A 19,811-nucleotide genomic window follows, 5' to 3' on the forward strand; every position below is an offset into this window, starting at 1 on the left:
TTATTGTTGTGTAAACTCAGGGATGCCATTTAAGTGTGTGCCTAGTAAAAACTTTGCACGTGCTCTTTTCTTCAGGGTCTTCTCCAAACAATCCTAACAGCACCAAAACCATTAACACCTTTGAAAGTGTTTTTGACAAAGACCATTTCATAGTAAGGTATCTGTGTGATTCACACACACACACACACACACACACACACACATTTTCAGAACCGCTTGTCCCTTACGGGGAACCGGAGCCTAACCCGGCAACACAGGGCGTAAGGCCGGAGGGGGAGGGGACACACCCAGGACGGGACGCCAGTCCGCCGCAAGGCACCCCAAGCGGGATTCGAACCCCAGACCCACTGGAGAGTAGGACTGCAGTCCAACCCACTGCGCCACCGCACCCCCCTGTGTGATTCAGTCTCAGTTTAATGCCATTTAATATCACCCTTCACAAGTTTGTGATATAATGCCTTAGTTTACATAAGTGCATCCCAGGGGACCTATGGAAGAATTAAATCTCAAATGGATACATTTCCTTGCTATTGCAACCTTCTCTCACTTTAACTATGAATGGAGCAGCAACCACTGAATACCTGATTTAAAGGAAAAAACTTGGCTGGCATGTTGGGGGGGGGGGTCTCTCTTTTTTATTTGAATAATGAGTTCTGTCATCCTGTCCACAGATTTTTTTGGCAATACGAGCTCTTGCAGTTACTCCTCTGTTGATGAGGTGTTGGAGACACCCATAAGAGGAATTTGACAAAGATTGTGACGCAATCGATAAGAGTATTGCCTGCTGTTAGACAAGGTGCTCATCTTGGGTATAGTCTGTGCTCAAAGTCAGAACCTGGAAAATATGTATCTCTAAGGTGGTTACTTTTTGAGTCAGGACTCACTCATTTTTGCTTCAGGGTAACTGTCTCTCACATAGTACACTTGATTCAGACTGCTCTTCACTTAACTAGTAGCACAGTCTGAATGTTGCAGCTCTTTATCACACATTTGACAAGTGCTGTGTTTTGAGGATATTTGGTTGCTACCCTTAAAGTCAGTGTGACTAATGTGGTGTGACTTTAAATTAGATACTTTGTTTCTGGCTGGTGCTCTTTATTTTTTCTTTCTTTTCTGGGTATAGTACTAAATGGCTTTTCCAACATTAATTCCTGTTTTTTGTGTGAGTTGTACATTTATGCAAACTATATAACAAAATATTATGAAGCTATATTCAGTGTTGTTCTGGATTTTTTTTTTTTTATTTAAAATACTTTATTTTAAACAAAGCTCAGTTAATAGAATCAGATAAACAGGTTTTTCTAGAACAATTTTGCTCAAAATAAGTAAATTTTCTCCATTGGTGATTGATACTGACATGCATTTTTCTTTATTAAGGCTTTTTATGATTCTTACATCAAATTTTCTTTGTCTAGTGTGTGTTTATTTTCATATAGGCAAAGCAGGTAACTGGTACTGAATTGCATCTTTGTGGCTGCTGTTTCAAATGTCAGGATGGTCCCTTCTGTTGCACCATTGAGAGTGATAATGAACCTGTGTCAAAATAGGTGAAATATAGTTCTTTATATGAGTTGCTGAAGCAGTGAAATTCTTTGTGTGTGTTTTTTTTAATGTTTACTGTGTATTTAATGTTTACTGTACTTGCTTCAGTGTCATTGTAGATGGGCTTGAGGAGGCATTTACCTCTAGGGGGTGTCATTTAAGGTCATAGAAGAGAATGCGAAAGATTTCTTTACCCTCATTTAAAACCTGCTGAAGGCATTCAGCCTGAAGATGATAAATCACTCAGTGGACCCCTGTGCTGGAGTGTGTTGATAAACAGCAGTACTCTGTTATAGGCCTTATATTCCACCACTGTTTAATAACACCTATTAAGATAAATTATGCTCCAATCCTTGTCAACGTCACATAGCAGTTCATGCCATGCCATCTGGGAAAGGCCAAATGTAAACAGTGTGGGGTTATAACAAATATTCTTCCAGCCCATCATAAAATGAGTTTTGTTTAATTCTGCCCATAGTTGATTTATTGGAAGTCCTCAGATGTTGTACAACACTAACAAAATAGGCTACTGATGAGTATATAGGAATCTGATTATTTGGTATTGCTCAAGTTACTGTTAAGTTGAAATTTCTTTGATTCTTAAAAGGATAATCTATGAGTTACACACATTGGTATGAGGGAAACAGGAAATGTTGCAAGGTTAGGTTTGACTAAAAGAAATTCTTTATATGGCTAATGCTTCAAGTCCCATCTGGCTTCTCTGAGCTCATGTTCAAAAGCCTCAATAGGACAAGTGACATATGCAAAACATGCATTGTGTGCTTTATACGTTAAGCCCCTCCATAATTAGCCTAAATGATTTTGTTATACTTTTAAAAAAACATTGCCTTCATAATATTCTGTTGATTCTGGAACAAAGGATGAAACTTTTTACAGTAGCCCACAGGAAACCCTACAATGTATGTTGTTGAATTGGATATGAGTATATGGATATGTATAACTTGTCAAAGACCCTGTAACCCTGTGTGGGTGGGACCCTAGAGCTAATTGGTAGTAGACTGTGGGGTAGAGCAGATAAGGGTTAGGTCTCCTTATCCAGGTCAGGATGCTTTATGAGCAAGAATGGGGGTGAGGGTCACAACTGGGGTCATTAAATACAGTTAGGATTTGTGGGGTTCTTGTGTTGGTTGTAAAGTACGGCAACTACCGTTTGCTGTATTGCTGTGGCATGATGGGTGTGACCCTTCTTCCCTGTAGAGCTGATTCTATTTCTCCACAAAAACAGGATGTTGGCCTATCGGGTAAGCACAGCACTGGTAGTGTTATGTTAACAATAGACAGGGGTTTGTCTCAGTGACAAAGGACAAAGAATTGTTACACATTTATGTAATGGAACTCTCAGTTGTCAAGGTAAGGAGGAGACGTAACGGTGTAATGAAGAATTTCAGGTCCTAGAACACATTGTCTGAATAAATAAACAATGATGGGTGTGTTTCCTCTCAACATTGACTTCCAGCATGTCCTAATGTCTAGGACACCCACAAGGATTATTGTGAATGATGGTAATTAAAGGAGAATTACAAGGCAGTTCAAACTCACTGTGGTCTGAAATTAAACATCATATCCGTCTGTTTCTAAGTTAGCCAAGGGAAACGGCAGTGTATTATCTCATACTCTTTTCTTTCTTTGACATTTCAGATTTAACAGGCTAAATAAAGGAGGTGAGTTCTTATTTTATGTGGAACAGGATTAAGGAGGATAAAAAGTAGAACTTCTGTAATTGTCCTACTAACTACAGAGTAAGTTAGATAAATAAGAGTAAACACAGAAGTATTATGGCCAGGCTGAGCCCTTCAGCTGCAGTATGTATACAGTAAAGCAAAACAAGCTGTCACTAGTTGAATGCTACATCTGCTTTTTGTATTTTCCTGTTTGTTCCATAGCACAGTAATGAAATGGTGAACTGTCTGTATACGCTATACATATGCAAGGATTGAGAACCTGCAATGGCATTGCACATCCGGTAGAACTTAAAAGTAGCAAGACATGGGTGTTAAATGTATACTGAGATGTTTTACCTGAAAGTGTTCTGACATCACTTCATAAAAATCTAAGGTGGTGTTTTGGTTACAGTCCACCTTGATCCTCAAGTTTTGACTGTCTCTATGTAATCCTCTTGAAAAATACTTTAGTGTTGCACTTTGCTTCAAGGTACGGAGATGAATCATCAGTCATCTTCCTTGGTTCACTGCCATGTTTAGCCATGAAATTACTGCTTTGCTGACTGTAACATACGACTTCACTCATTTCACCATACAGTGTCACACCTGACATTGGTTATGTGAGTTGGCTGGTTTGGGCATCTCAGATGCTGTAGTGTGTTCTGTAAACCCAGCATGGAGATGTCTGGAGGGATTTTCCACCATAGTTGTGCTCCTCTGAGTGGGTCCTGAAAGGTGGGATATGGCCCAGGGTTCTCAGGCATTCAGCTGACTACTTGCAGGTCTACTGTCAGGAGACTTATTGAAACCTTAAAGGACACCTTGAGCTTTGTGTTGACCAAAAGTACCCAGGAGAGGACGTTTTATGTGCTGTTTTGATAGCTGTGGAGAGAATTCTTTCCACTAAATTAGTATATTGGAAGCTGCAGTCAGGACTATGCAAGTTTGAACTCCCACTGCTGCAGTAATGTCTCCTGGATGTCCTGCAGAGTGTCAGCATTCTCAGGTGTTATTCTGCCATATGGTAAACCTTTTGTGAGGAAAGCCTGAAAATGTGGAATCTGGAACTGAGTGGCATTCGTTTATTTATTATTTTATTTCTATGGTGAACTTTCCAGGATTCATTGTTCATATGGCACTTTTGGATGTCAGACAAATTTATGACAAGTGTCATTAATCTGTGATTGTGAGTTCTGCCTTTCGTCTGAGGTTCTGGGAACTGCATTATGCAGCTATATCACTATTCAGGCTTCAATCATGTCTTATGTTTGATAACATGAAGGAATGTAGTTTGGTTGGAGTTGGGATCTGCAATACTGCTGAGTTATATTTGAATCAAGTACCTTGCTTACTTAAGTGGATACTAATGAGAATAAAGTAAAGCAGCAAGTCACAGTTTCAGAGTTGTAGCTGACAGACCCTTCTATGTTTTCCTTGGCATCAGTGTTTTTACAAGTCATCCTGTATGCTTTGGCCACAGGTAGCTGAGTCTGTGTCCTGTTTGTCTGCTGCCCAGAGTGGTGAGAACTGTAGAACTTGTGCTGGAATATTTCTCTGCTAAATGTGTAGAGGTCTCTTCTGATTGAAATGTGGATGCAGGCAGATGCTTTCTTGCATGAGAGTGAATGGTTTCCTCCCTGTTGAAATCTGGTATTTGTACATGTGTTTTAATTGTGTACATGCACGTATGTATGTGCACATGGAAATCAACATGCATATTTGTGCATGTATCTGGGTTTGTGTCAGTTTTGTCCCCTGTCTTTCGGCTGACGAGAATTCTGTTCTCCAGAGCAGGATGTCAGAGGAGTATGACTCCTTCCTGTCCAGTGCTTCAAGACTATGGTGCCATTAAAATAAAAAAAAAAAGTTGGGGTTTTTCTGTGGCCTTTCATTAAAGGCTTAACTGCCAGGGCTGGTGTCTGTAAACCTCACTTCAGCTAAAGCACTTGCTGCTGGCCCTCGTAAGCCAGTACAGTTGCTTCGGTTGTGAAATTAAATATAGATTGAGAGGAGCACAGCGAAAATACTGGAATTTGGGAAGGAAATATATTTTTAAATGAAGTTGAGAAAAATCCAGTGCAGGCAGCTTTTGCCAGCTAGAGAAACAGAAGAGCATTTTTGTGTTATGATTAGGGAACAGCTTTGTGATGATTCATTTCATACGGAATCATAGCTTTTAGGTACTATTTTTGTATTCATATGTATAGTAATTGAAAAAATTAGCAAATTTGGTAGGTTTTTATAGGACAATTGTGTCATAGTGACAAAAATGACACATTTGCTTCTCTCTCTGGTTTAGTGCTTTAATATATAATGTTTTTAAATGCCATTTTAGCTCATTCTTTACAGCGAAGCATGATTTCCCCCTCTACATACATATAGTTAAAAAGAGATTAAAGTACTGAGAAAATTATCTATCATAAGGAAAATTGTTGGCTTTTTTCCCAGTCTTTACTTTTGACCTTTTTTTTTTTCACCAGAAGGAACTTTTATAGCTTTTGGATCTCTGTGGAATGAGTTAGCTCACACTGAAGTTTTGAAATCTGGTGATGGATGGTATAGCAGCACCAGCCAGGGAGCTGTTAGTGTTGGCTGGGGCAGGTGTAAGATGAGGTGTGATGATCCATTCCCTGGGGTAGACTTCTCCCCTCTGTTCACCAGTACCCCCCTACAATGAAAGAGGAGAGCATTTCATTTCTTCAGTTACACATTCCACCAGATGTTCATGGCCAATACAGCCACTTGCTTTTGCTTAATTTACTAATGTAAAATTACATAGTGTGATAACGCAGGGAGATAATTTGTCAAAGGTTCAGAACCACACTAAGACGTAAACACAAATTTAGAGACCAAATCGCAAGCTTCATTTACAGTCACAGAGTAAACACACACACACACACACACACACATTCTGAACCGCTTGTCCCATATGGGGTCGGGGGGAACCGGAGCCTAACCCGGCAACACAGGGCGTAAGGCCGGAGGGGGAGGGGACACACCCAGGACGGACAACTGCAGCTAATATCTGAGAGATCGGAACCCAGACTGGCTTTGCACAGTCAGCGGTGTGTGGTGGAGGAAAGCAGTTGTCTGCATCCACAGTTCAGCCAGATGGCTGCACACATGCAGCACAGAAATGTTCCTGTAGAAGTCTTGTGGTTCTCACAGCTATGGGCAGCTGACAAAGAGAACACAGGCTCAGCTCCATTGTGCTCAAAACACACAGGACAACAGAGTGGAACGCAAATGCTATGAGCAAGAATATGCCAGTCTTGGACCCAATGCTATAAGCAAAGACTCAACTTTGACCTAAACTTTTGAGATTCCGAGCTTTGACATGATGACTTCCACTTTGGGAAGCTGCTGCAGGCAATGCTCTGTGCCATTTCCGGGGTTAAAGCCGGAAGGAGAGGAGAGAATTGCACGCACAGTGAGAGACACAAAAACCAACTCTTCTCATCACTGATGTCAGTGAGAGTTTTAAACAATACGTAGAAGTATGTATATTTAACCAACTTGCCTGACTTTCTGTCAGCGGAGATCTTTGAGGTATCATGGTTGTGGTTGACATCAGGTCCAGGGATGATGTCACTGAGGCAACCTCACACCATGGTTGTCATTCAGGGTTATGAGAATGTAGATAACTGTGGATGCTTAGAAGGACAGTCACCTGGGTAGAAATTTTTACTCTGTATTTAACAAATTATCACCAGTTAAGCGATATTACACATGGTGTCCAGTGACAGTCAAAAATTTGAGTCTACTTGCTGGAAACAAGTTTTTTTTTTTTTTTTTTTTTTGTCTTCATGAGCCATTTGGCAAACAAGTTTGAGCTTGATATTAACTAACATGTCTTCACAGCTCTTCTGCAGCAATTTCCCGAGATTTGGGACAGCTGTGGCTTCCTTTGCTTTAGCCCTCTGAATCCTATCTTGGAAGTATTGTCTGGGTGTACTCAAACTTTTGACTGGTATTCAGAAGCATGCTTTGCTATCCATAGATGGATGGAAAGGTCAGTATAACCTATAGTCTCTGTGCGCCTTCCATATAGCTTTATAAATCAACCTCTGAATTACAAGTCATGCAGAGTGTAAGAGATGAGTTTGTTTTGAAGACTCTGGGCAGAGGATGCTGCTGCTGAGGAATAACAAAGCAATTTCTGTAATTTCTAATCTGATAAACCAAGTGATAAAATGTACCATAGATACTCTTAATAATTTCATTGAACTAATGTCCTTTCTGGCCTTTGGGATAATTGAACGTCCCTTTCCATTGGTGAATGCAAAGGTAACATTGAAACATTTATTTCCTTTGTCCCTGTAAAAGACTGCAGAATTGTGATTTAATTCACGTGAAGGCAGACAGCAGAAAAACTGTGTAGGAATGTGAGATTCCAGGAAATGTATAATACTTGTGTTCCAGCTTCACTAGTGCTGGCTGCAGTAGAGGGCTTTGGACTGCAAGTGGTGTGTGTGTGTGTGTGTGTGTGTGTGTGTGTGTGTGTGTGTGTGCGCGCGCATGCGCGCGCGCGCGTCTGTGTGTGGTGGGGGGTGCCCACCTGTTGTGGTCACACTGAACTGCATTTAGACCGGCTGCCCTGTGACTAGGCTGCTGATGTTGTATCAGTTACTTGGTTGGCCTGGATTTTCCAGTGCCTATATCGCTGTTAGTCTAACCAAACACACCAAGGCAAAGGATGTCAGAAGTTTATTGAAACAACAGTAGACTTTTGTTTCTGAACCTACAACCTTCTGTATGAAACACTTCTTTTGAAGAAAAAAAAAACACTTTTGTTTTTGTACAAATCTAAAAAAATCATTTTGTGTTGCTTTTGTGAGTCTTCCAGAGTTAGTGAGCATTCTTTACTCACTTGTCCCGACTAGTCTGTGTTTGCTTTCAGTTCTGTAATTCCAGGGAGCTGCAAGATGTTTCTTGTAGTGATCCAGTCTGTATCTCCTGTTGAAAGTTAAGATGGATCTATGAGCTCTCATTGAAAATGAGACACACATTACATTCTTAAGTCCTCTTAAGCGGGAGAAACATCTTCTGTTTAACTTTTGTTTTTGCCCAGTGCTGTGGTTTGAAAATGTGTGTCTTTGGTCATTCTAATAGGCTCATTTTATGGGTTTGACGTCTGCCTATTCCCAGTACAGGGCACAGCAGTGCTGGCAGTGTCCGCTCATCTCTGAATTAACTCAGCTTCAAGAGGAGTTTGTCTTAAAATTTGTGAATCAAGTGAATTCTCTGACTTAGCACAGTCAGTTTTAATTATGACCCACATTTAGTGTACTATGTTTGGGCCGTTTTGTGAGGAAAGTAGTGCTGACTACAGTGGAATGGTGACATCCACAGTCTGGCACAGCTGAACCTGGGGTCTTGTGGGATCTGCAGGTGGGGTGAATGGGAAAGAGCGAGACGGTGGTGCTGTCGGCTTTGCATTCTCTCTCAGCGACTCTCAGCACCCACTTCCCTGTTATCATCCCGTAACACATGTTCTGTTGTGCTCCTTGCTGTGTTTGAGGGGGGAGGGCTAAAAATGATCTTGATAGATTAGTTTACTTGCCTAGTGCACTTCTCTTCTAGCTCCTTTGTAAAACATGGGCATGGCTGTGGGTACAGGAATCTGCTGCTTTGAGATGCCCTAGGGGCTGTTTTCTGTTGAAACAGATGCGGGGAGTGATGTATAGCTCCATAATATTGGGATAATCTTCCAAACCCTTTCTCTGTCACTTACTAGCTCCATAGTCCAGAGTACTGGTTTCCTCTAGGCTGTACAGAAGATGTCACTTGCTGTTCCCTCAAGAAAAGCAGGATGATAATCAAATAGGCACTCATTTGTTTAAAAAGGATACTACAAACCTTAGACATGTAATGGTAATTTAAAAATGCCAAGGGGAAGGGCTTCAGTTGAAATAATTTATTATTGAAATTCCTCTTATTAGCATTGATTTAGCCACATTGCTGCTTAGTGCTAAGAAGACTTTTGTTGTTCTCAGTAGCGTAAATAATATTTTTAAGAGGTCATTTAATTTTCCCATCATGCTGTTAATTATAGCATTCTGTTCACATGACCACACTGTGTTTCTGTCTAGTTAGCAAACTGCAGTTCAATATGCTTCTTGTTTTTACAAAGGAATGATCTTTTTTAATGCACTCATTTAATGGTATTTGGCATGTTGACTTTTTTTTTTATTTTTAAAAACAATAAAGAGCAGGAATTTATCCATTAGGTCATATTACCTGATTCATTGTTATTGCTCTTAAAAGTTACTAACATCAACTTGTAGAATTCATGAGTTCATTGTTTACTCTCTTTCAGAATTAGTATTTCTGAGCTACATGATTTATGAATCTAACATTCAATGACAATGAGCCCTGCAGTTTAATTAATGACAGAGTTTTGCAAGCATATCTTGTTCAGATTTTGAAGTACTTGCCTGTCTTGAAATGTGCTCCACGGGTTTGTGGCCGATATATTTGTTTCTGTTTGGCGTTGGGGTGGGGAGGTCAGTATTTGAACAAATTGATAAGATTGGGAAAGCTGTGGTCCCTGAAGGACCTGGAGAAACAAAAATAGGGAGTTAATTCTGTCAGACTTCTCCCTCATTTTCACAAAAGTAGCAGACATGTTTCTGACATTTGCTGCTTTACTTTTCATCTCCACAAATATAAGAAGCGGCACAGTGTCTTCGAACTCCTCCTCATTGTGATGCTGGCCAGCAATGATCTCCAGGGTTTGGGAACTTGACACAGGTCCTCTTGTGGCCCTGAACCCCCAGCCTCTATGCTGTTGCCATCAGAAGCAGCTGTTGGAACCCCTCATACAATCTGGCCCCATCTCTGGGAATCTGGTCCTTAACAGATAGCCTCAGTTGTTTACATGGGTCATAGTGACTCACATTGTGGCAGAACCAGCCTTTTTGTCTTCCTGCCAGAGCAAAATTGAAATGCAAGCTCTCAGAAGTAATAGGGCATACACTATAAAGTTCAGGGAGGAACATGTGGCAACAACTCTAAAAGTTTTAAAATGAGTCATATTTCTTCACACTGGAATCCTGTGCAGGGCATTAAAGGGACATACAAATTCCAGTTGGAGAAGGATTTGTAACTCAAATTGTGCTAGTGTGCAGGGAACACAGGTTATGGCCATCCATGAAGGAATCATCAAACTGTTAATGTGTCTAAGACCCCTGACTTTGCTGATTCCATCGGATAGGGGACTCATCTAAGTTTTAAAGAAACAAAAAAGGAAAAACAAACTACTTCATAAAATTTAAATCCACATTTATTCCTTTACTCTAATATTTAATAAATTTGATTATGATAACCAAATCACGATCATCTGGTGCCCTCATGTGTTTACATCCAAAATTTGTTTCCATGATTGATTGTGATTATTTTCTGTTGTACTGATATAACTGAAATCTGTACTTGAATTGGTATTTCCTAATCATAAGGGATATAGAATGAATATATGGCATTTGACTTTCAGATGTGCAGTTTTAATACAGAGCTTGATTGTTTTGAAGGCTCAAAGTACTGCTGGTTTTTCCATTTACATGCTGTAGTGGATCAGTAATGTTGACAGTTGATGTGGATCCAGCAACATGAGGGAGATGGATAGGAAGATAGAGGAGTTTTCCAGACACTGTTGGCTGTAGGAATACAATGAGAGTCCATGGCATGTTGCGAAAGACCGATTCAGTTCGGAACCTGGGCAAGAGCACTAGTGTGACACACTGCTGCCAGTACAAAGAGCCAGAGACAAAGCTGCAGTCATCCACAGTTGTTTCAGCCTTACCTCAAAACCTACGTCCTGAAGCCATTCTGTTTTGACCTCTTGTCACAATTTAGCTCCCAGAGTTCTCCACAGATTCTGCATGGAAACTCATGCTTATTGCTCAAAATGACATATTTTCAGTCAAACTGGATGGCAGGCTAACTGAGCTGCTGTGCCTCTTGTATCAGTACTATATTTTGTTATTATTATTCAGTTGCTTAGCAAAATGTTTCATTCAAAGTGACTCATCCATTTATATGGCTGGATTGTAGAAATTTGCTCTCTAGTCAATATTGCTGCTGTTGACTGTAGCACTAGGAAAATTCCAGCTTTTGTGGCACTGGTACACGTCTGCACCTTATTTATAGCCAATGTCAATCCAGGAGAGCTTATGGTTTAATGTTTCTAATCACCCGCAGCCAGTGCTCCACTTGTCAGTACCCTGCTCCTCTTCTTTCATAGGTTTCTGGACCCCCAGCATTCTTGTTTTCCTTCCCTCTGCCTCTCATTTCTCTCTGTTTATCCCTCCCTTGTTTTCCTGTCTGACTGGGCTTCTGCCAGTGAATACCTGAAGAATCAAGAGCTTGTTTTGGAGTTCAGGTGTGCTACAAAAAGTTGTTTGATGGGTTTTTGCTTGTCTGTTGACTGAATATGCATTGTGATTTGGTACTCATGGTAGGAACTTGCTTTGTCAGCAGCTTAGCATGCATGGCATGGCATTTCTGGTAGCGTGTGTGTGTGTGTGTGTGTGTGTGTGCAAGAGATGGCTTACTTCTCTCTCCTTATACTGTCTTAACCTGTCTGCTGTGAAATGTGCTTTTAATACACCGTGAATTACCTGTCGCTGTGGAAAAGTCTAAAACATCCTTTTCCAGGCTACCTGACTGTCAGTCCAAAAGCACCAGCAAGATCTATTTTTAATGGTGTCCTTAATGGAATGCCAGGTCTTGGTACACCAGCCTGCATCAAACTGAGGTTCTGTCTCCTGGATGTGGTTAGAACTCAGGTGTCAGGTTTTCTGTGTTTACTTGTCATTTCTCTCCTGTACATGTAGCTGCATTCAGAAAAAGGAAAGATTTAATTAAGGCTTCAGACGAGGTGAGTTAAGCATGAAACACTTCTGTGTGCTATGTAGGTGCCATGGAGAAGAATCATATATTATCTTAACTACCATACCCTAGCACTGCCATTGGTGTATGTATGGTCACTCTTCATGCTCAGAAGCCATAGATGAAGGCATAGATTGGCTTCTTAGCAGACAGCTCACACTTTCAAAATTGACAGCTAGCAAACCAATATGAAGCACTACGTGAAGATGCCATCAATGTGCCATGCTGTGTTTTCATTACTGCTAGCAAAAGGCAGCTTTGTACCAAGGACTTGGCTTACTGCAGATTCCTGCCCCGAGCATGTAGGTTTTGGATACAGTAGATGGAAGAGTGGATGAAATTGTGTGTGATTAGCAGAGACAGTATATTGATCCAGGGCAAGCCAGTTCTATGTAATGGAAACTGTTCCAGAGACAGTAAAATATTTTCTGAGATACATTTATTTATTTAGCTGATGATTTTCTCCAAAGCAACGTAGACCTCAGAAAACAATGGAACAATGCATTACACTAGCAGACAGAGATTTAGATACAGAAACGTGGTTCTTCATTACAGTATTTGTTTCATACCACTGTTTAAACCAGTATACATTACACAAGTAGGTATGTATAGAAGGTTTTTTTAAACAGATAATGTAGTTGTTTATTGAGCACATAGATCGGGGAGGAGCAAGAGAGATTCAGCAGTTCAATTTAATTTATTTTTATAGAGCGCTCGTCTCTCACAGTTACACAGAGCACTTGAACAAAGCCATGAGGCAAAGAAGCAAATACATCAGGCAAAGGAACAAAGAAGACAGTTGATGACTGTCAGACAGTTTGAAGACTAGCGTAATACATTATAAATGCATTTGTCAAAGTTATAAGTACGCCTAACTGGCCACAGAGGAAAGGAACAAAAAACTCCCAGCCGAAAGTCAAGGGAGTGGGAAAAAGAAAAAAAAGCCTCTGGTGGTTCAAGTGTCAGTGGCTGCCCACCCCTCCTGGGCATTCTAGATTAAGTAACAGTTCTAAGCCAGTTTATGAGTAATAGTAGCATTGTTGCTGTATGGTAGCTTGATTTCCCAGTTCTAAGTGCAAGAAGGAGGCCATTCCAGCACACTGAAGCCATAACCAAAAACCTTTGTGCTTATGACTTTGGACCTCTTGTGCATGGAACCTCCAAGTGGCTAGAGGTGGAGGAGCATAGTAGTCCTCTTAGCAAGCAATCAGGCCTTGTAGGTACCTGGTAGCAGATCTGCTGATAATTTTGTAGGCCATAACCTACAGCCATAACTGATGGAGAGAGACAAGAAGGGGAAATATGTGGGAGAGTTGCAGTAGTGCGGGTGGGATATCACCATGGCCTGGATCAGAAACTGTGCAGAGTTGTGGTAGTGTTTGAGTTGATACATTTATTAGTATTTAAAGTTGGTAAGAAACCATGCTAGTGTACAGGAGCTGCACTCTTGTTTTCCCAGTTTTAAATACAGCTCATAATCAGTGGGGAAAGAAAAACGTGATAAAACAAATGTGGATTCTTGAAACAATGGAGTAAACAGTTTTGAAAGTTAGATGTGTCTATAAATGTAATTAAATGCTGTTTAATTTGGTGAAAAATATTTCAAAGGTTGTCCATTTAAAATCTAAGCCTCAGTTGATGGCGTAGTGTATTGTTAAGCTTCAAATGATTATAGTGAGTGTTTTGTGGGTGATTTCACACTGCAGTCCTTGTGTCAGGTTTCAGGAGTTAAATCGTTTGTTCTTATGGTGGCACAGTGAATAGCCCTGCTGCCTCGCAGTGCCAGAGTGGTGCAAGAGGATGTGGGTTTGATACCCGCTCAGATTGTGGAATTTGCATGTTTCTGCCGTGTCTGTACAAGTTTCTTCCCACAGTCCAAAGACTTACTGTTCAGGTGGAGTGATGATGCCTAAATCGCCCATCGTGTGTGTCAGTGACAGAGAGAAACTGTGTTTCACTGGCATATGGATGAATGACTCATTTTGTAAGTAGTGTGTTTGAGTCACCTTGAGTGAATAAGATGTGACCTGACATTACTACAAAGTGTTCATCCGAAGTTGTTTTACAGAAAAGAATAAATGTAAATGTAGACACCTTGAGCACTAGGCAGAGCTTTGAAAGGCTTTGGCAGTGAATCTGGTAAGAGTGCCACTTTCTCTGTAGACCCAGCAGAATGTGGATTGCTTCTGAAACAGCAGCAAGCTTTAAAAGTATGAAGCTGTTGTGGCGGTAATGTTTCCCAGTACACCCCTTTGTACGTAGATCGCTGAAAAAACATATTATTTTGCTTTACTCAGAGAACTTCTAACCAGAGATAATGTCTACGGAGAATAAATTAAACCATAAAGAGCCTCACTGGTTGGGATACAGGTACATTTACCAGTACTTGAGACTAATGGCAAAAACAAGCTGCTATTCAGGCTTCTCATTCACACACAAGTCACACACAGAGGCCTCGCATCATGGGGCTCCGTTCTGGTAAACTTGGTTTTTCCAAAGTGAAATTACCATTATTTCATTTGTCACTCCAGTCTAAAGTAGCAGGGAGATGAGTACAGATGAGTTAATGTCATGACACAACAGTGGGCGATTGGTCTGAGTGTGCAGTCCATCATGTGTGAGCCACTGACCCAGTTGTCGTCTGTATAGAAGTGATAACTTCTGCGGCTGTTCTGGCATTTCACTTTAGGCTAAGCCCCTGGTAAAAGTGAAGTCATAGCTCTGTCTGGATGCCAGAAGATTTGACAGAAATGTGGCCTTTATTTATTTATTTCTTTATTTATTTATTTGTCATTTGACATTGTTTTACTGCTCTGCTGGTCTTCAGGCCCAGTATGATATACTGAAAAGTACAGAAGGTGTTCACTGTGGCTGTTTTTTGCAACTTGTAGAAGAACTTTAATTAAAAAATGCATAATTTCAAGTCCAGCTCGTTCACGGTTGAGGGGCAGCTGACTGTGCTAAAACGGATAGACGAGTAATGCGTGAGAGAAGAGGAGAGGAGGGTCGGTCAGCCACCAAACAAGATGTCTCTGGATAAGCCTGGAGGAGGACGCATAGGTCTGATCCTGACACTTTATCATGTTTTCGTTTCCCACAAGATTTTTGTTCAATACTCTGCCATTATCCACTGCCAGAGAGCCAGATCATTCCTCTGTTTGCTCACATGGGAAGTGGGATTGACTGGGAATGAGGAGGTGTAGACAGGTCCCCTTGAAGCACGAGAGAGATTTACAGCAGCCTTTGAATTAAACAACATCAGTTGTTTTCTTTGCTGTGTGAAATATTGATAAATGGATGAGTTCTCAGTTTGGGAAAACAAATTCCTGCCAGTTTATTTTTGGGTACAAAGCTCATAAGTCTGTCAGGAGAATGGTGTCATTCAGTTTGTGGAAGGTGTGGTTGTGTTTTAATCCCTTTATGTAGTAAATCATGGTGTCAGTGAGAAATCACCATGTCCTAATTTCTTAAAATAAACTCTAAATTTCTGTCAATTTTCATTTGATATATTTCAGCACCATGTGCTTTTGCTAAGGAACTATGCAAATTCAGTCAAAACAGACATTAGTCTCAGCATTCCAAGATGTTTCTACATTGCTTCTCGTTTGCTGTGTTTCATTCAGAAGACAGTCATGACAGGCTGGGTAGATACACAGATGCAACAATGAAATTCAGGGAATTAATAAAATTTGTTCATTAGTTCTTATCAGACAGGATAAAGCTGTATTTTGCAGGTGTGATGTCTTGATTGTCTTTGAGGTGTGAAGATGGCTTTGTGTGTATTAAATTGACCCAGTATGTCTTGTTTTCTGCTTGCTGGTTTCTCATACACAGAGGAGAGAAGGTAAGGGCAGTTACTCACGTGCTACCACCTTCATTCCTTTGTGCTGACATGTTTTCTTTGACGTTCTCTGCCTTGGGTGTATTTGGCTGTAGTATTATCTCACGTAGGGGACTTGCCTCACCACCAAGTCCAGAGCAACAATAGAGGTGCCAGGGAGGAGCTCATCTCCCTGATCCCAGCGGGTCCTTCTTAGGATGGACCTTTATGAGGTCTTATGGGTCATGTAAGGGGTGCACATTGTTTACTTTCAGTGCTAGCAAAGGTTGTACTGTGCGCAGGGTGTTTGGGGTGTTCATATGCTGTGGAATGCCAGAGGTTTAGTTTTCCAATTCCTCTCAGTGACTGGTACAAGTCTGTGGGGAAGACTAATGTAGATCCAGTTTAAGGCTCTGTACAGTGTGTGTAGGAGGAGGTGGGGATACTGATTAACAAGGAGATGAGTTGAGACTTAATTTGTAGTTGGTGTAGTTGTGTCACAAGGTCTGATTCTATGCACAATTGTGTAAAGCCAAGAAAAGAACTGTAAAGCAAACTATAATTTCTCAAAATGACTCATGATGTTGTTTCTGTCTCTACAGCCTGCCTGTTTCGTCACAATGCTTTGTCCCTAGTCTACCTTCTGTATCTTCTGCTACTGCCATGGTTCCTGTGGCCCAGCAAGCACACACTGCATGGTAAGGAAACATCTTTAACTTATTTTTAGCACCTGGGAGGACCATACATTTATTATATATTATTGGGTGTTATGGTAGCACAGTAGTTAGTGCTGATGCGTCATAGCTCATGATGTGAGCTCTGACGTAGGTTTGAATCTGAGCACGTCTTTGTGGAATTTGCACATTCTCCCCATATTCATATGGTTTTCCTTTGGGTGCTCTGGTTTCTTCCCACCATCCTAAAACAGGTATTTAATATGAATTGGTGAATTGAAATTCCCTGCATTGTGCGTATATGTGAGTAAATGAGTATGTGTGTCCTGGTGTCTTGTCCAGGGTGTACTCTGGCTCATATTCTGTGCTTCATAGATAGGCTCTGGACCACTGTGGCCCTGGAAAATGGATGAATGCATTGATGATTATTATTATTTTGAATTATGGGTGTGGGGAAAAAAACAGTGATTGTCCCAGTCCGTGTAAAGATCTTAGTTGTTTATGTAACTGATAGCAGGCCTCATTCAGCTATAATGTAGAAGTTGGATAAAATGGAAACTATTCTACTTTCGATGTTTATCCACCTAAGGGTGTGTTTAGTTATTCGGTAAGAGATCTGCTGCACTTTGGGTGAAACGTGATCCTGTGCATGCTAAATAGTATTTTATTTTTCAAGAAAATCACTGCTACATTTCCCACATTTATTCACATATGTACTGCAGATGCTTGAATAGTGGTCAGTAAGTTAATTTGTGAATATCACTGATGCGTTTCTGCTTTTAACCTTGAGTGAGGTGCTTAACTTTCTTTCAGCATATATGGGAGGTATATATGTGGCAGCTGGTAGTGTAGTGGTTAGAGCAAATGCCTTTGCACCCAAAGGTCACAGGTTTGAATCCCACCTCTGACTGTAGTACCCTTGACCAAGGTACTTATCCTAAATTGCTCAAGTAAAATTACCCAGCTGTACAAATTGGTAAATAGTTGTAAGTCACTTTGGAGAAAAGTGTCAGCTAAATGAATAAATGTCAATGTACATATCAGATGTGTAAATGGGTTAAGCAGTAAAACATTGAGGTTTTATCCCAGTCTTAAGGGACTAGCAGAACCCTGCTGTGTGACTGCATCTCTACAGTTTCACCTTCAAAAAACATTAGTGCCCACCAAGGCTGCTCTGTAAACGGCCTTTAACACAAAGAAAAATGGGAAGGATTTTGGTTTGACCTGCAGCATACTCTGGGCAGTAGTCACTATAGCACCTGCTGTGATAGTTGAACTGAACCAGAGTGGAATAATATTTTGCAAGGTTTCATTACATATTGCACTTCTTCTTTGCTGAAGTTAGTGCGTGCTGCGGACACTTTTACGAGGGATCTGTGCCAAGGCCTGCAGAGATCTGAGCCCAGTGACAGGGTTTCGCTGTCGCTTTGTCTTGCAGATTATGGAAACAGTGGAATTTTTTAAATTAATACTAATGTTTGTTATTAAAGACAATTTGTTACTAAGGCAATTTCCACTGCAGAGAGAAAATCCATTTTCTCGTGTGTTCCACAGTGTAGATGAGGGTCACAAGCCAGTTTTTTCAGTTCCATGATTTGTCTCCATCGAGTCCAAATAAGTGTTTAATTTTACTTGTTTTTGTGCCTTCAGCCAGGTGCTTCATTTGTAAGTGATTTACTGAAGTATATGAAAATAGTGTTATGATTAATTGTCTTTTGTAGCAAAACTATGCTTGCATTTCTTCCTTTTAAGGATACCGAATTTTAAAGCAATTGTTTTTGATGAAGATGTATTATCTAACGTACTAACCACCAAAATGAACTACCTGAAATATAACTTTTTAATGTAAAATGCAGGTATTTTCTTTTGCCAAGCAGTTTGTATTTGCTTGTAGATGTAATGTGGAGCACAACCTTATTTTGAAGTACATTCTGCCAACAAACACATTCATCATCAGGGTACAGATTACCATTGCAAGCCTGGGGGCATCGTCTTACATACTGTTATCATTATGTCATAGTCAAGCTAGTTTTCCTGTATATGTTAACTGGGCTGTGTATGTGCATGCATAGTAGGGTATGGTGAACATTTTTAATTGAAGGATATCAGCCTCTGAATTAGCAAACAGTGTTGATTAGCAACAAAGATGCCACAGCAACCCAACTTTGGCTATGTGTCCTGAACATTTTTCATGGAAATTGTGATTTCAAAGTTTGAAATAGTTGTTTTAAATTCTTTGATTTACTATATTTTTTCCTCCTGCTGTATAAAGTGGAAGGGGGTGCGGTGGCGCAGTGGGTTGGACCACAGTCCTGCTCTCCGGTGGGTCTGGGGTTTGAGTCCCACTTGGGGTGCCTTGCGATGGCCTGGCGTCCCGTCCTGGGTGTGTCCCCTCCCCCTCCGGCCTTACGCCCTGTGTTACCGGGTTGGCTCCGGTTCCCCGCGACCCCGTATGGGACAAGCGGTTCTGAAAATGCGCGTGTGTGTGTGTGTGTGTGTGTGTGTGTGTAAAGTGGAGAATATTTTCAACTGCACCACCCTATTTAAATGCTTGTACAGAGACTTAGAAGGCTATTGGCCTCCTCAGAATTCATTGTTGTGCTTTGGTTGATCTCTGCATGGCACTTTCTTGTTAAAAAAAAAATATATATATAAAAAATATGTTCTGCTTTGGGATGACAACAGATCTCATTTCACAGACATGACATGCAAATGGCAGCGTTATGTGAAAGCAACATGAAAACAACATGGAATTGAACACAGTTTCTTGGCACATGTGCAAGAACTTGAATATTGGGTTTGGAAGTCTATGGTTAAGGTTTATTTACATTGGCTGCTTTGTTTCCAGTTGGCTGGTAAAACCCAGAGCTTTACAAGACACCCATGTGCAGCTGTAATCCATACAAGAGCTGTTCACTCAGAATCAGATTCTCATAAATGTTGTGTATGTTTTCAGTTCTGGGAGGGATTTTTCCATATCCTGGCCCCTCCCTGGGGAAGCAAGCGCTTGGCCTCACTCTGGTGGAACAATGGTGATCTCTGAGGTCTCCATGTGCTGTACATGGCCTTACTTTTTCTGTTTGTCCAAGTTATCAACCCTTTCACACCGAGTCCTTCCTTGGCCTATTGGTTCCTGTTTGCGATAACGCTCAAAATGAATTGGCCACTATTGTGCTTTTCCTGTTTCTGGAAAATAAACACCCT

General features: G+C 40.8%; 1 protein-coding gene across 4 annotated transcripts in view; it reads left to right on the top strand.

Annotated features, from left to right (window-relative positions):
• Positions 1-19,811, top strand: part of piezo1 (piezo type mechanosensitive ion channel component 1 (Er blood group)) — a 70,043-nt gene that overhangs the window by 2,533 nt on the left and 47,699 nt on the right. For all 4 annotated transcript variants that reach the window (XM_029256341.1, XM_029256344.1, XM_029256342.1 and 1 more), the window contains exon 3: positions 16,536-16,631. In XM_029256341.1, the coding sequence (XP_029112174.1) occupies positions 16,536-16,631 (96 nt within the window). The remainder of the gene's footprint in view (positions 1-16,535; positions 16,632-19,811) is intronic.

This window comes from Scleropages formosus, chromosome 11 (genome assembly GCF_900964775.1).
Source record: "Scleropages formosus chromosome 11, fSclFor1.1, whole genome shotgun sequence".
Taxonomy (NCBI): Eukaryota; Metazoa; Chordata; class Actinopteri; order Osteoglossiformes; family Osteoglossidae; genus Scleropages; species Scleropages formosus.